The sequence below is a fragment of the Portunus trituberculatus genome, chromosome 29 (genome assembly GCF_017591435.1).
Source record: "Portunus trituberculatus isolate SZX2019 chromosome 29, ASM1759143v1, whole genome shotgun sequence".
Lineage (NCBI taxonomy): Eukaryota > Metazoa > Arthropoda > Malacostraca > Decapoda > Portunidae > Portunus > Portunus trituberculatus.
In genome coordinates, this window is record NC_059283.1 from 6,440,752 (window position 1) to 6,454,658 (window position 13,907).

General features: G+C 39.2%; 2 protein-coding genes across 5 annotated transcripts; one reads left to right on the top strand and one right to left on the bottom strand.

Annotated features, from left to right (window-relative positions):
- Positions 1 to 255: 255 nt before the first annotated feature.
- Positions 256 to 8,348, top strand: LOC123510547. 3 transcript variants are annotated; one of them, XM_045265812.1, is made up of 11 exons: positions 256 to 529; positions 1,012 to 1,161; positions 1,467 to 1,575; positions 1,790 to 1,922; positions 2,059 to 2,114; positions 2,237 to 2,379; positions 2,552 to 2,724; positions 2,892 to 3,072; positions 4,199 to 4,345; positions 4,642 to 4,791; positions 5,048 to 8,348. In XM_045265812.1, the coding sequence occupies exons 2-11, from the start codon at positions 1,027 to 1,029 to the stop codon at positions 5,243 to 5,245; spliced, it is 1,425 nt and encodes a 474-aa protein (XP_045121747.1). In that variant the 5' UTR covers positions 256 to 529; positions 1,012 to 1,026; the 3' UTR covers positions 5,246 to 8,348. The 3 variants fall into 3 exon arrangements, with proteins under 3 accessions (XP_045121747.1, XP_045121749.1, XP_045121748.1); XM_045265814.1 differs by having other exon boundaries at positions 4,617 to 4,791; positions 5,048 to 5,189; XM_045265813.1 differs by lacking the exon at positions 1,012 to 1,161.
- Positions 8,177 to 10,103, bottom strand: LOC123510549 (LYR motif-containing protein 2-like). Of its 2 annotated transcripts, none has more exons than XM_045265816.1 (3): positions 9,842 to 10,103; positions 8,999 to 9,139; positions 8,177 to 8,571 (listed from the first exon to the last, which is right to left on the bottom strand). In XM_045265816.1, exons 1-3 carry the CDS (start codon positions 9,878 to 9,880, stop codon positions 8,491 to 8,493), a joined length of 261 nt encoding a protein of 86 aa, XP_045121751.1. In that variant the 5' UTR covers positions 9,881 to 10,103; the 3' UTR covers positions 8,177 to 8,490. The 2 variants fall into 2 exon arrangements, with proteins under 2 accessions (XP_045121751.1, XP_045121750.1); XM_045265815.1 differs by lacking the exon at positions 9,842 to 10,103 and adding an exon at positions 9,580 to 9,799.
- Between the last annotated feature and the right edge of the window lie 3,804 nt (positions 10,104 to 13,907).

Genomic DNA, 13,907 nt, shown 5'->3' on the forward strand with positions numbered 1-13,907 from the left:
AATGATCTCTCTCTCTCTCTCTCTCTCTCTCTCTACATATCCGTGGGAGAGGGGAATGGGAGGGGGGGGATGGAGAGCAGCATACGCCTTTTCAACGGTGCCTATTTTTGTAACCTCATTTCTCAGTCATTAATATGTCTCCACAAATGACATACTATCCCCTTCTATTTAATTCGGATATTTTACTAGTTTCATCGCACACAAGTACCTCTCTTTCATACCGAACTAGATTAAAGAAAAAAATGAATCCTTTCGCCTCCAATGTAAACAAAAGTTAACGTGACGCAATTTTTCACACCCACGTGCCCAGGGCCTCATAAATAATGCCCACCAGGACTCACATGACCAGAACAAGTCCTTTACACCTGAGGGAGAATATCTGAACTTTACCTGGGCATAGACTGACCACCGGGAGCAAAACGAAGGGCTTCAAGTATCAGAGAGAGGCATTGACCTGAGATAAGGAAGGACTCGCCCAACGCACACCTGTTGATGGTGGTCAGTTCCCCTCACCTGTGCCATGACCTAGGTGAGTTAAGCCTCAGAGTTCATTAGTGACCTCTCATTTATATAATAGATAAGCTTGTGGTGCTCAGGTGTTTAGTGGCCCTTGTTCTGAAACGCTTTGCTCTCGCCATGACATTTCAAAGGGTGAGGAGCTGGTTTTTTAAAAGTGTTTCTCGGGTGAATAATGTAGTATAGATGTGTTAGTGTCTTTTTAGTTGTGAAAAATCAATCAGCTTATCATAATCTGCTGTATTTTCCAATGACTCTTCCATCTGTTTCATTAAATTATCTCACAGGTAGAAATTTACTATATCTTTGTCACATGACACTTCCCCCTTCCTTTCAATAAGCTTCTGGTAGCTGTAAATAATCTGGGGGTTTTGTGGAATGGATGTCCTTAATCTTACTTAACCTAACATAGATTTGACCCAGCCAGTCTTCGTCATGAAATTGTAGACTTGGGAGATATCCATAAAGCCTGTAATGTGTTTGTGTGGGGTGCAGGTAGAGGTCACCAGCATGATAGTGCGAGGGCAAGGTGCAAGGGAGCGGGAGGCTGACCCTGGCCGTGCCTCCGTCAGGATCGCCGCAATTCCCAGCACATCATTAGGGGCAGATGCCTTGACCTCCAGTGATGATATATTTTCTAATGAGGTAATGCTTCATATACCTTTCTGAATGTTTGTACTTGTACTGTATTTATAAAAAGCCTTGTCTACCAAGATGTGAAGTGTTGAGTCTTGATAAGCATTCCAGTTAATAATGACTCTTGTACGTCTGTTCAGGCTCAGCACTTCCCTAATGTTTCTATTCTTTATATGTCATTCCTGTCTTTTCATTCCTTCACTTTTTCTTCCAAATTTTGTATAATATTTGCTTTGTTTTCTGTTTCTCTCAAGTAATAGACAAAGCAGTGATATGACAACTTGGAAAACATCTCCCACTCCTGCATCTTTCAGGCTGTGATGATAGGAGAGTGTGACGGGGAGTCCCACAATACTGCTGCCACTCTCCACTACTGCAGGAGACGAATATTAAGACCTCGAGATATAATTTCCTCTATTTTGGGTAAGATTTATTGCTGTACATGCCAGGCTGAGAAGCTTTAACAGGTTTACTGAGACATTACACCTTGTTTAAAGTTTGAATATAAAGTGATCAAGGTATCTAGTTCCCAACTTTTTATGATACAGAGGTAACAGAAATGGTATTCTTTCAATCTGGCTATAAAGATAATTGTAGTAAGCTAGTGGGCATTTATTAACTATGGTGAATGTTGCAGGATACCGACAGTGGAACAAGGATGGTGCCAACAACCAGACACCTTGTATGCAGACATTCAACTTCTTATATTTTGTTCTCTTCTTCACCTGTCTTGGATTTGGACCTGTTCTGCAGTATAATGTTTGCTTGAAGTAAGTAATGTTGCAGATTGCTCATAGTTGAGTGTTGCTTGTGAGAAATGAGATGATTCAGATAATGTTTAGCTTTAGTGTTCATAATGTGTAAGTTTTTGCTTGATAACATTGGGTCATATTTACTTTATTTCAGAAGAGACCAGGGCATTGGAAATCAGTATACGAGGAGTCAAAATGTGTCCTCAAATGGTGAGTCAGAATATCATACAGTATGTTACAATACACATAAATATCCCATGTGAAGTCATACCTACAAACAGTTATACAGACAAGCATACAGTGTGGATATTTCTGAAAGGTTTATGTTCCAGGGCATGAGGAGATCCAATGGTGCTCGGGGAGTCTGATGTTTGTGTATGTTGTTCCTAGTTTGCTGTTTATCTTTGCGTACCTGGTGACGTGTGTTGTGCTGCGCTTTGGGGAAACAGAGCACCTTCAGACGCTCCTGGAGAGGGTAAGCAGTGACCAGTTTGTTGAATTTTTTTGGGAATCTTTTGGTGGATGAACTTTCTATTAATCTCCCTGGAAATGTCTTGTAATCTGACCCTGGATGAATTAAATACTGAACTTTACCACAGTGTTAATAGTGTGTGTGACCCCTGAATGATTCTAAGGTGTTCTCTCAGGTATATCTCTTGGCATCCTGTTCACCATGGGAGCTGACCAAGCAGCGGCGCATCTGGTGTACATTTGTGGTGTGGCTTGTGGCGGGGTTGGTGTGCCTAGTGTGGTCCCTTGCTTCCATGTTGTTGCATGTTGCTGCTGCCTCACACATCCCCTACTCCTTCATCATTCCAAGGTAGGAGCCACTCTGAGTATGTAACTGCATTTCAGAAGGAAGAGTAGTTAGGTATTATTATTTTTTTTTTATTTATTTATTTATTATTTTTTCTTTTTTTTTCTTTTTTTAGAGCACTGTACAAATAAAACTATCATTTATTTTAAAGCTTATGTTCCCCTGACCAGAACGAAATCGGACAAGGTTGGTCTGTGGGTCGCATCGCTGGGGGTTTTGTGGCTACAAGACATTGTTGTGGTGATGAGTGTGCTTCTTTACTGCACCCAATGCCACCTCCTGTCCCAGCTCCTGCAGCTCACCAGGACAGCCATATACCAGGGTGATTCCTCACTCATCATCATCAAAAAGGTGCCGACTCACTCTTTATTCATGTGAGACTGTTATACACTTCAAAATTAGGCTAAGTTGGTGTGGAGTCAGCAGAGTAATATGAAAGATTAGATAGATTTATGGATGAAGATTGTTAGTGGGAATAGGTAGGTGTGCTTCCTTCAGGGACTGACACTTCTAGGCCAGATAGCTTCTAGCACCTTACCTTATTTTCTTATGTTTTTGAATCAGAGATAGCACAAAGAAATGTTCAAGTACAGTCAACTCTCTGCTATCACGCTATCTACCACTGTGCAATAGCCGGAATTACGATAGCTGAAGTGAAGAACCTATGATAGTTCAAATTAACACTAGAACCTCCAATCTGTTACTTTTTTGTCACATTTTGCCCAGTTTGTATACCATATAATAATATACAAATGAAGAAATTCTATAGTATAAAAAACTTACCTAATCAAGAATCATAATAAAAACATAATAAGAGCAATCATGATAACAGTCATAATAGCAACATAAATAAGATTATTTTATTATTATTATTATTGCCATGTTCCTTTCCATAATCTACCACTTATGTAGTTAGTTCAATCTTTTTCCTCCTGCTGCCATAATGGTGAGGCTGTTGATGTGTTTTGTAATGATTGTGAGCTTGGTGTGGCAATCAGCTGATATTTATAGGTATGCATCATAGCCTCACATGTTAGATTACTTTCAATTTTCCAATAATTCATTTTTGAAGTGATAATACTGGTGATGATAATAATACTACCAGCAATAAGATAATGATGCATTCAGTTAGGGTAGATAAAAGATGTACTGCAAAGAGATACATGCTATATGTCATCAAACACCTCATTGTGGATGATTAGGAGCTAAGATGGATGGGTAGATTTGGGAAATATGTGAAGAACTATTTCTCAATTAAAGTATATAAAGAAACTGAACTATCATAACCTGGAAGTTTTTAAATGACAGGCGCATGATAACAGTCATTTCATACATGATATAGAAATATGAACAGCTTTTTAAGTATGTGCTATAGCAGTAAAACGTGATAGCAGAGGGTTAAGAATGATGATGCAAATTGTGAGTTTTTAAAAAGAAGTTATGACCATAGTTTTTTTTTTTTTCCTTATGGTAACAGCAAGTTGAAGAAACGTCAAGATTTCTGCGACACTTGAACCAGGAGCTGGGTCTGAGTGTTGGGCTCTTTCTCTGCCTGCTGGGCTTCAGGGTGACGACAGGTGCCATCAGCCTCTTCTATTACTTGAGGCTGTACATTCATCCTGAGGTGAGTCTGTAAACATTGTAATGGTTTATTCTTAGTGTATACATTGAATTCACTGTTAATGACTTACATGACGTATAGAAACACTCAGAATTGAAACATCTGTATAATTGAGACTGGATGATGATTTCTGAATACCCTTACAAAAGAAATATTACTAGATTAAGAAGTATAAGTAGGCATATGATCTTTTATTGGGAGCTTACAATTATTTCTCATATTTCATTGCACACTGTAATATATAAGGACAGTGTGATATAATTAAGCACCCAAGACCTTGTTACTGTCACACACTCCAGAAGATGGTATGGAAGTGGGGTGGTCAGGAGTCACAGCAAACCTTTCACTTACTGGCGCTGGTGTTCAACCTTCTGCCGTGGCTGGTGCTGACTGTCCTGCCTCTCTGTACTGCTGCCAGGGTCTCCAGCAACTACAGAGCTCTCAATAAGGTGAGAAGCTTGACCCAGCAGGATAAACATGGTTTGATTTACAGTTCTTTTACTTTTGTGTGTTATTGTGTTCCCCTGCAGTGAATTAATAGTTACTTACCTCTATCCTGCTTCTCTGGACTGGCACTCAGCTGCTGTTGTACTTTAGTGATGCAGCAGGACCAAGTGTTACTGTTTCCTTACACATTGTGAATATCCTGCAGTAAATTAGTAATTTGTGACCTTAAATCCTTTAGTACTTATTGTGTTCCTCCAGGCTGGCAGTCAGCTGCATGGCCGACCCTTTGGCTACCAATCCACGCCACAGCAAGATCTGGACTCCTTCTTGTTGTACGTTACAAGCCTGCACCTCCACGCCAAGATTCTGTGGATCCCAGTCCGTACGTACTTCCTGGTGTCTGTGTTTGTCATATTTGTGATGTCCTTTATCATTCTGAGCTACCTTTACTTCTGATTGTGTAAGGCAAGTGTTTGACAGCAAAATGCTGAGCCATCTCATTACAGCTATAAATTGTGTGTGTGTGTGTGTGTGTTTGAATATCAAAATATATGATATTGCATTAGAATTCTCAGAAAATTACATATTTGCTGTCTGCTATACATATTGATAGACACTTCTAATCCTTGAGATGATTATTAGATGAAAACCCAAATACTCAATGATAGGTAAGAAAACTGTTCACAGTTTGAGTGCAGCATTCAGTAACATACACAATGTATGTTGCATGATGAATGCTACATTTTCATTATCATTATAAAGATCTGATGTCCAGATTTATCTAGTGCCTGAAAGTAAAGAAGGTTTACACACTGCTGCTCCATAAAGCTGTGATATACGTCCCTTGGAGTTAAGGAGATATTGTTAAGATGGAATGGCTGCAAACAGCTGAAATATATTGTTGCTTTCACTTGTTAAGATTTTTGTAACAAAAGTAATGTGTGTATCTTGTACCATATCAAACAGCTTTCTTCTGGTATTATATAGATATTTTATTCTATTGTGGAATTGTTGATTTGTGTTTTTGTACTGTCTTGAGTGATGACAACTCCATGTGAGTTCTTCAAGGACTTTACATTAGGATTGTTTTATTCTTCCTGCCTGAGAGTAAGGAAATCAAGTTTACCAGAAAAAAAACATTGTTTGCAAGTTATTTGGAAGCTTGCATACAGTGTGATAGCAGAAAAGCTGCAAGTGTTTGATGGATACAGTGGATACAGAAACACAGCTTAAAAGCTTGATTTGCTTAGCTTGATTCAGACCCTGATACAGGTAAATAGTGCTTCTGAAAAGTGTTAGGAGCACATATAACAATTAAGATTATTAGCTTTCAGATTTGCTTTAAAAGTGGAACACTTAATGCATGATGTGTAATGGTGACTGGTTGAGAAATGGCCTGGTCCATTGTGAGGTCACCTGAGGTGTAGCATCTGTGTGATGACTGGTTCATGTTGGGCCTTTGTTTTGTTCACGGTGTGTCTCTCATGACTGAAAGTCCTCATTCCACCAACCCATAACATGTGTGTAAGCTGACAGGGCTCACTGCATTTTGATAAGATACACATCTCATATTAACCATCCTGCTTTTTAAGCATTGATTAATTATAGGATCAATATCCAACTTTTAGTAACAAGATTAATTTTTTGTACTTGTAAGGTTAAGATCTGCTGATATGATGTATAGACTGTGATCACATTGAAACATAAATGTTGGACTTCAGAATGTAAGATAAGGGGAACTGTGAGAAGCCATCAGGTCTACAGGTGGCAGTCTGATTGTGGAGGCTATGATAGGATCCTGATACCTTTAGTTACCCTGGTGTGAAGGCTTCCATACCTTGGCAGAGTACTTGTGTAGTATGTATGTGCATACCGCCACAATGGACCAACCCATCATGAGAGGTAGGGCAGGGAGAGCAGTGGTGGTGGGTGCTTTGCTGACAATGTGGGCTAGCTTTATGGAGACACATCCCAGTAAGTAGTGGTGGTGTGTTGTTCTGTCTCAGGAGCAAAGGCAAATGATTGGTGTAGGTTTTGCTGCACTGGGATTCTTTCAATAATTACTGTCTCTTGAATGTAAAAGTCAGTAACTGCAACTGTTTATCTTATCAGTGGTTTACTTTAATCATTCCAAAAGGCAGATCAATGAAGTTTGCAGATTTTAGAGGCCCAGGTGTGAAAGAGCATTTAGGAGTCACTCTTTGTGTATACATGGTCATCCTGGGCCACAACAAAACTGCTAGTCACATGTACATAAGTATTTTTTAAGAAAGGTTTCACAGGCTAGTATTACTTAAGATATGCCACTGATTAAAAGTAATCAATATATAAATACCTTAGTAATATATCTGATCAAACAAAATTAAGTACTTATAAGAAAGATTTTATAGATTTTATAATTATTTGTACACAAAAATGTATCAATAGTGTAATAAGGATTTGAACTAAAAAGAAATCTATTAATCGTCATACCCCAGGCTATGATGAGGATGTGAGGGTGTGGACAACCTACCTCATGTTACCGTGGTGAATGTTAACAAGGATTGACTGGCAGAGCATGAGCATTGAATGAGTCTTTTAAATGGGATGCCAATCCTGTGGGTTGATCTTCCAGGATTTTGTTTAATGTAAGAGAAGTACTGGTCAATGGCAGGAAATGTATGAAAAAAGATCCACTACATCATACCATGAATACACTAAGACAACTCCAAGAGGGAAAAAAAGTGAGAAATAGTTTGAATGGCATTTATTGGTAATGAACTGGTAGCAGATTAAGATATAACTAGCTTTAGCCTCTCCCTTTTTAGGAGTGATAACTGTGTAGGGGCTTGCTGTGATGACCTTGGTATGAATAGAAGTGATGGGTGAGTGAAGCAATGCATCCTGGCACATAAACTGTATTGTTTGTTATTTAACTGCTACACATTTAAGTTCAAGGTTTGTTGTCATTCAGTCCTCCCTGTGGCATTGTGAGGGTGACCAAGTGTTGCCTTTTGTTGTTTGGAGTGTGAGATGAGTTAAGCGGGGTGGTGTACATGTAAAACATGACAATCGATATCTGAAAGTGATTATTCCTGAAGAAGTTTTAAGTTATGTTTAGTGACTCGTAATCCATCCAAAGAAACTCCCTTTAGTCCTGATGCGTGAACTGGTGTGAGTAAGGCATGACTGTGTGGTCTGATGGAATTGTAAAATGAGATTCCTTTCCAGAATAATGTAGTCTTTAGTTTTAAGAAAGGCTGAGATGAGAAATTGAGCTTAAACCTTTGTTAAGATCGAGGCTTAGAAGGAATGTTGTTTTCCTGTAAGCCAATCACATGCCTGATTTTGGTGGTTTGTATTAAGTGCTTTAGTGTTTATCTTTTTGACTATGGCTAATAAATGTTATTATTATTCAACACTTTTATTAAGAAAATAAGTGGTGCACAGTTTGAACTAGCCTTGACAGCTGTGATGAAAGTTTACTCTGATGAAATATTATATGTTTTAATTTGTTGAATTCATATTTAGTATGTTTAAGCAACACCACAAAAATTACAAATAAAAAAATGTTATGTTTGATAAGTCATTCATAAAGGTTACAACTACTCATTATCCTCTCGGACATTGGAAGTGAAAATAACGTGTTTTGCTAACACTACATATTTACATTTTTACATTTTATAAGTTAATATCTACATCATATCTATGCACACGAATAGCTATCCATTTGCCCTCTTGATGGTTCTCTCAAGCTCTTCCAACTGCTGTTTTCCTTGCATGATGAGCCTCTTGATGGTCTCCTGGCAAGAGAAAATGTGTGTGAGGACTTGTGATGTGAGTCTCACTAATCAAACATAATAATGACACTAGCAGAAAAGACCAATGGAGTGACATAAGTTCATTTCTACCTTTTCAATTCCCTAAGTGCATCAGTCACTATCAGCTGGAGATGTTTAGGTCATTGCATCACTGTCTATCTGTCTTACATAATATGAATAAGTACATTTTCTCATTCTGTCTATCTCTTCCTTACATTGCATAACATAACTGCACATTGTCTTATTCTGTCTGCTTTCAGTTATGCATGTAATAGTATAAAATACTATTACATGCATAACTATATTTTTTATTGTATACTTTCCTATGCACTTCCAAGCAGACTAGTGATGCTTAGCTACTGGAGAGGCAAGGCAGAGATAGTAGAGGAAGACAGTTAGGATTAGTTACCTCATCCTCATGGTGTCTGTGGGCCTCAAAGTCATGCCGAGCCCACTCCTTGATCTCCGCCCTCTGTGTCTTGTCTGGTAGGTGCTGTAGCTGCCGTAGAATGTTGCGGTACAGCTTAATGGCTTCAGTCCGCAGCATGAACTGGGGGTAGTGATATGACGTCATTAGTGTGTTTGGTTTGTAGAATGAACTGGAGGTAATGGTAACATGATGTCATTAGAGTAGATAGCTATGTAGTCTGGAACTCCCTACCTGCTTCTGTATTTCATCCTCCCTGTGATTTGAAATCTCAGTTTCAGGAGAGCTTTACTTATCCTTCAACATTCAATAATTGTGTTTGACTTAGGTTTTAACACTGGCTCTTAAGTAAGCCCCCTCCCCCTACTTTATTTCTGCCCTTAGTCCCGATTACATAAGAAAATCATGTTTGCAGCATAAAAATGGGCATACTGTAATACCTAATATATCATTACAGTGTGGTTCGTTGCATTCAGTTGAGAGTGATAATATGACATTTCTGCACAAGATTCATGTTTGGTTCACAGTATACACTGGAAATAGTGGTTATGTGATATACTTACAATAAATTTGTTAAATGGGGTAAACTGGAAATAATAATGATAGTGTGACATTACACAACTGTTTGGTTTGCAGCAATAACTGGAAAAGAGTAACATTAAAATGACATCAGTACAACAGATAACTATAGAATTAGTAAGGTCCACCAATGGTCCACACGGGAAAAATAAGTTGAAATCACCCTAAAATTAGCAGTTGAGAGGAAGGTTATTATCACATCACCCATTCCTTTTACAACAAGCTTGAATTAAGTTACGCCCTCACCCTTTTCAAGCTCATGGTGTGGCGGGGTAACTTGCTCATGATGAAGGTACCAGAGCACTGATTCTGACTGAAGTGTTACTGTGTTAGATTGGTGTTTAAATCCACTTGTACTTATTCGATTTTATGACGCTTTGAATAATCTCCTATGTCATTATCATGTGTCTTCCCTCACGCCTCTCAGTGCTCTGTTTCCTATTTCCCAACACAAGACCAAATTGTTTCCACTTGAAGCAACAAGACGTCCTTTATTTCCCCGTGTTTGTGTTGAAAATGTATTAGTTGAAGAAAACGTTGTATTTCATCAGTGACTCGTGTGTAGTGTGCAAAGGAAAGTTGTAGGGGCGACAAGGCTGTTTTCTCGCAATAAAACATCCCCAAGGCCCTTTCACACTGTTGGTTTGGTGGCGTGACTCTGCAGTGCAACCAAAATGCTGATGCACTGTGTCAATACACGCAGAAGATAGGTCAGCCTGAAAGTTCCACTGTTGTCACGACTCTGAATGACCGAGTGAGGTGACCGTCCGAGAACCTAACTTTCATCACTCAAGAGTCGTTTATCATATTTGCATATCATTTATATATATATATATATATATATATATATATATATATATATATATATATATATATATATATATATATATATATATATATATATATATATATATATATATATATATATATATATATATATATATATATATATATAATTAATTCATGTAAGCGTACCAGTGCAGGGAGCCTTAACTCTCTCTCTTACTCTCTCTCTCTCTCTCTCTCTGAATCGTAGTCTATCGCTATCATATTTGTGTTGATTATGTAGCCAGAAAGGCCTCACTCTACGCGCGCGCGCGTGTGTGTGTGTTTCACTGTTTCATTGTTTGATCTGCTGCAGTCTCTGACGAGACAGCCAGACGTTACCCTACGGAGCGAGCTCAGAGCTCATTATTTCCGATCTTTGGATAGGCCTGAGACCAGGGCACACACCACACACCGGGACAACAAGGTGTGTGTGTGTGTGTGTGTGTGTGTGAAACAATTACTGGTGACAAGACCAAGTTCTCCCTACATGTACCCTTGTCATATTTCACCAGTGACAGTAATAGGCATGGCCAGGATTACAATAAGGTCGTGTTTCATAGCCTTGGATCTGTTGTCATCAGCCTGGCGACCGTCGTGTGTTAGTCTGTTTATTACTGGTTCTTGAGGTTGCCTGTGTAATGCTGAGGTCACTGAAGCAACCGGAATTGTTTATTTGTTTCTTCCTTTCTCTTGTATATTTTATTGATTAATTATTTTTTTTTTCAGATTTCAATTCTTCCTAACCTTAATTTTCTGATAATTCCACTTATTTCATCGTTTCTCTTTGAAACTCCCGACTTGCTTTTGTATATCTCCCTTCCCATGACTTGAATTTAATTTGTATTCCAAAAGGAGGCTTAACGGCACTTATTCTTCAGGTTCAGATAACCCATGTGGTTGCTCTCTTTCAGGATTGACACTTTAATGGACTTTTATTTCATTATACTCCATTTTTAGTCTTAAGCCAGTGCCCCTCATTAAAAAAAAAAAAAAAAAAACGAGAAAAAAACTCCCATATTTCACGCTTCATGTTTTCCTCCATTCGCCATCTCCAGACATTCCTAATCATAGCTTTGAGACATGTTAACTTCACGCGTATCAGCCACTTACCATCTCACCTCCTAACACTCACTCCACTCCTGCCGCCCACAACATCATCTCTAAAAGCTCCTCCTAACACTCACTCCGCTCCTGTCGCCCACACACCATCTCTAGACTCCCCTAACAAAACTTTCTGGAAACTCAATGCACACACACACACACCTACAGTACTTCCTATCGACTAATCAAGCACCGGCCGCCAGAGCAAGAAGGAGTAACTGAAGGTCTTACGGAGAGGGAAAGGCGAGGTGTAGTAATCCGTATCAGTCGCGAACGCCAAAGAGTGTGTCATTATCTCGAGACTTAAGGTTAATTGCCCGGACGTCCTTCCTTCCTCGGGGCAAAATAGTCTTAGTGACACGGTGCGGTGACGGACTTAACAAAAACACCACCACACTAAATGCATTCTCCCGGACAAAACATCAGCCAATGAGAAGCTTTGGAGGGTGAAAGAGGGTGTGGCTTATGTATCAGTCAGCCAATAACATACCTCAGGATTAATGGAAGGGGATTATGAGGCTAATCTGAATGCGAGGTAACCCTAACAATGGCTATGGCATTGTATGGAGCTTGGGTTACGAGGATTAGCTTGAATTGCTATAACGTTGAATATAGGTCAGTTGATAGTTTTTTTTTCTTTTTTCAACTTTTCATCATGTTTGAGAGAGAGAGAGAGAGAGAGAGAGAGAGAGAGAGAGAGAGAGAGAGAGAGAGAGAGAAGCAAACAATCCCCATCACCTTTTCGTGTGTCTAAGAAAGTAGGCCACTGTCAAAACTTCAGCTCTTTATACTCCCTCCTTCTTCCCTTCAACTTTTCACCCTCAGCTTCCTTTCCCTTATTAACCTTTCCTTCGTCACCACAGCCTGCGCCTTCCCCTTCCCCTTCCATTGTCATCACACTTTTCATTCCTTTCCTCTTTCCATCCTCTTGTATGAGTCGAAAATTAAACATCAATAGCAAAAATAACAACAGAAACATGAAACAATAAGAGAGAGAGAGAGAGAGAGAGAGAGAGAGAGAGAGAGAGAGAGAGAGAGAGAAGAAAAAGTACAACCTGAAAACAGAAAAAATAAGCAAGTCATACCAACACTACTAAACTGAAGCAAATTACGATGCGACAGATTTTTTCCTCTCTCTTTTTTTCACTGACGTAACCAAAAGCGATAAATAGTGCTTGGGTGACCTGAAAGTGACATTTAAGTATATAAATACGGGTTAAGTAGAGAGAGAGAGAGAGAGAGAGAGAGAGAGAGAGAGAGAGAGAGAGAGAGAGAGAGAGAGTATAAACTTACCTGCTCGAAATGAATCCAGAAATAACCTATATAGTCTGCACAGGTGACTGCAATCAAGGTTAGCTGTGAGAGTGTAAGTGTAGAGTCATGTACTAAGAGAACACTCCCTTCTATATGGACTTTTGAACTGTAGATGATTATTTATTGGCCAGGGAAAGTGAACCCACCTCTGACCTTGAACCTCGCATGTGTGTGTGTGTGTGTGTGTGTGTGTGGGTCGTTGTTTACAAGTTGTTTACAAGTTTACAAGTGAAGCGGTGTTGATAGAAAATTTTGCTTGGAGAGAGAGAGAGAGAGAGAGAGAGAGAGAGAGAGAGAGAGAGAGAGAGAGAGAGAGAGAGAGAGAGAATCGTCTTGTAATTGTTTTCTTTCCTTCTCTTTGGTCTCTCTGACGTTAGTAAAGTTCAGTAGAATGAAAAAATAGAAAAAAAGGCATCTGAATACATTCATTTGTCTATCCCTCACCTGCTTTGCCTCATCAACATTCAAACATTGACTTAACGTGCATGAGACGTTTATCTTGCTCTGAGGTTCTTGACAGAACCATGTATGTGTGTGTGTGTGTGTGTGTGTGTGTGTGTGTGTGTGTGTGTGTGTGTGTGTGTGTGTGTGTGTGTGTGTTGCTCGTGTATGTTGAAAAGTAATCATACATCTACTTTTAGATTAGAAAGTTGTGTTAGTGTCCTTTTCTCTCAGTTTCGTATCGCCTGTGCATGACCTTGATTAGCTCTGCGCTGTGACCCACCCAGGCCACGTGTGGTGACCTGATGTGGAAGGAGCGCTTCGTGACTAACTTGTATCGCGGTCATGATCATGCTTTGTTACTTGTTAAAAGCTCCATGTAGCACCTCAGGCACACCATTCCTCGACTTGCTTTTAGATGGCGGCCTTCCACACAGGGAAAAAAAAAAAACCTCAGTTTCACTTTTTGTGAACCCTTGTTTTTTCTTCCTTGATTAAATATTTCCCATCTTGAAATTGCTATTTTTGCTGTTTTTTCTTGCCACGTTTATTATGCATTTTTATAGTGACTGAAGAAATAAACAATTTTGCAGTTTTATGTATCGAAATGACCAATGATGATGCAGTG

Coding starts and splice junctions, on each gene's coding strand:
- LOC123510549 (XM_045265815.1), bottom strand. CDS start 9,675: ATGTTACTCTTTTCCAGTTATTGCTGCAAACCAAACAGTTGTGTAATG. Junction 9,140..9,579: donor CCCCATTTAACAAATTTATT/GTAAGTATATCA, acceptor CACTACCCCCAG/TTCATGCTGCGGACTGAAGC. Junction 8,572..8,998: donor ACAGACACCATGAGGATGAG/GTAACTAATCCT, acceptor TTCTCTTGCCAG/GAGACCATCAAGAGGCTCAT.
- LOC123510547 (XM_045265812.1), top strand. CDS start 1,027: ATGATAGTGCGAGGGCAAGGTGCAAGGGAGCGGGAGGCTGACCCTGGC. Junction 4,346..4,641: donor GGCTGTACATTCATCCTGAG/GTGAGTCTGTAA, acceptor CACACACTCCAG/AAGATGGTATGGAAGTGGGG. Junction 4,792..5,047: donor ACTACAGAGCTCTCAATAAG/GTGAGAAGCTTG, acceptor GTGTTCCTCCAG/GCTGGCAGTCAGCTGCATGG.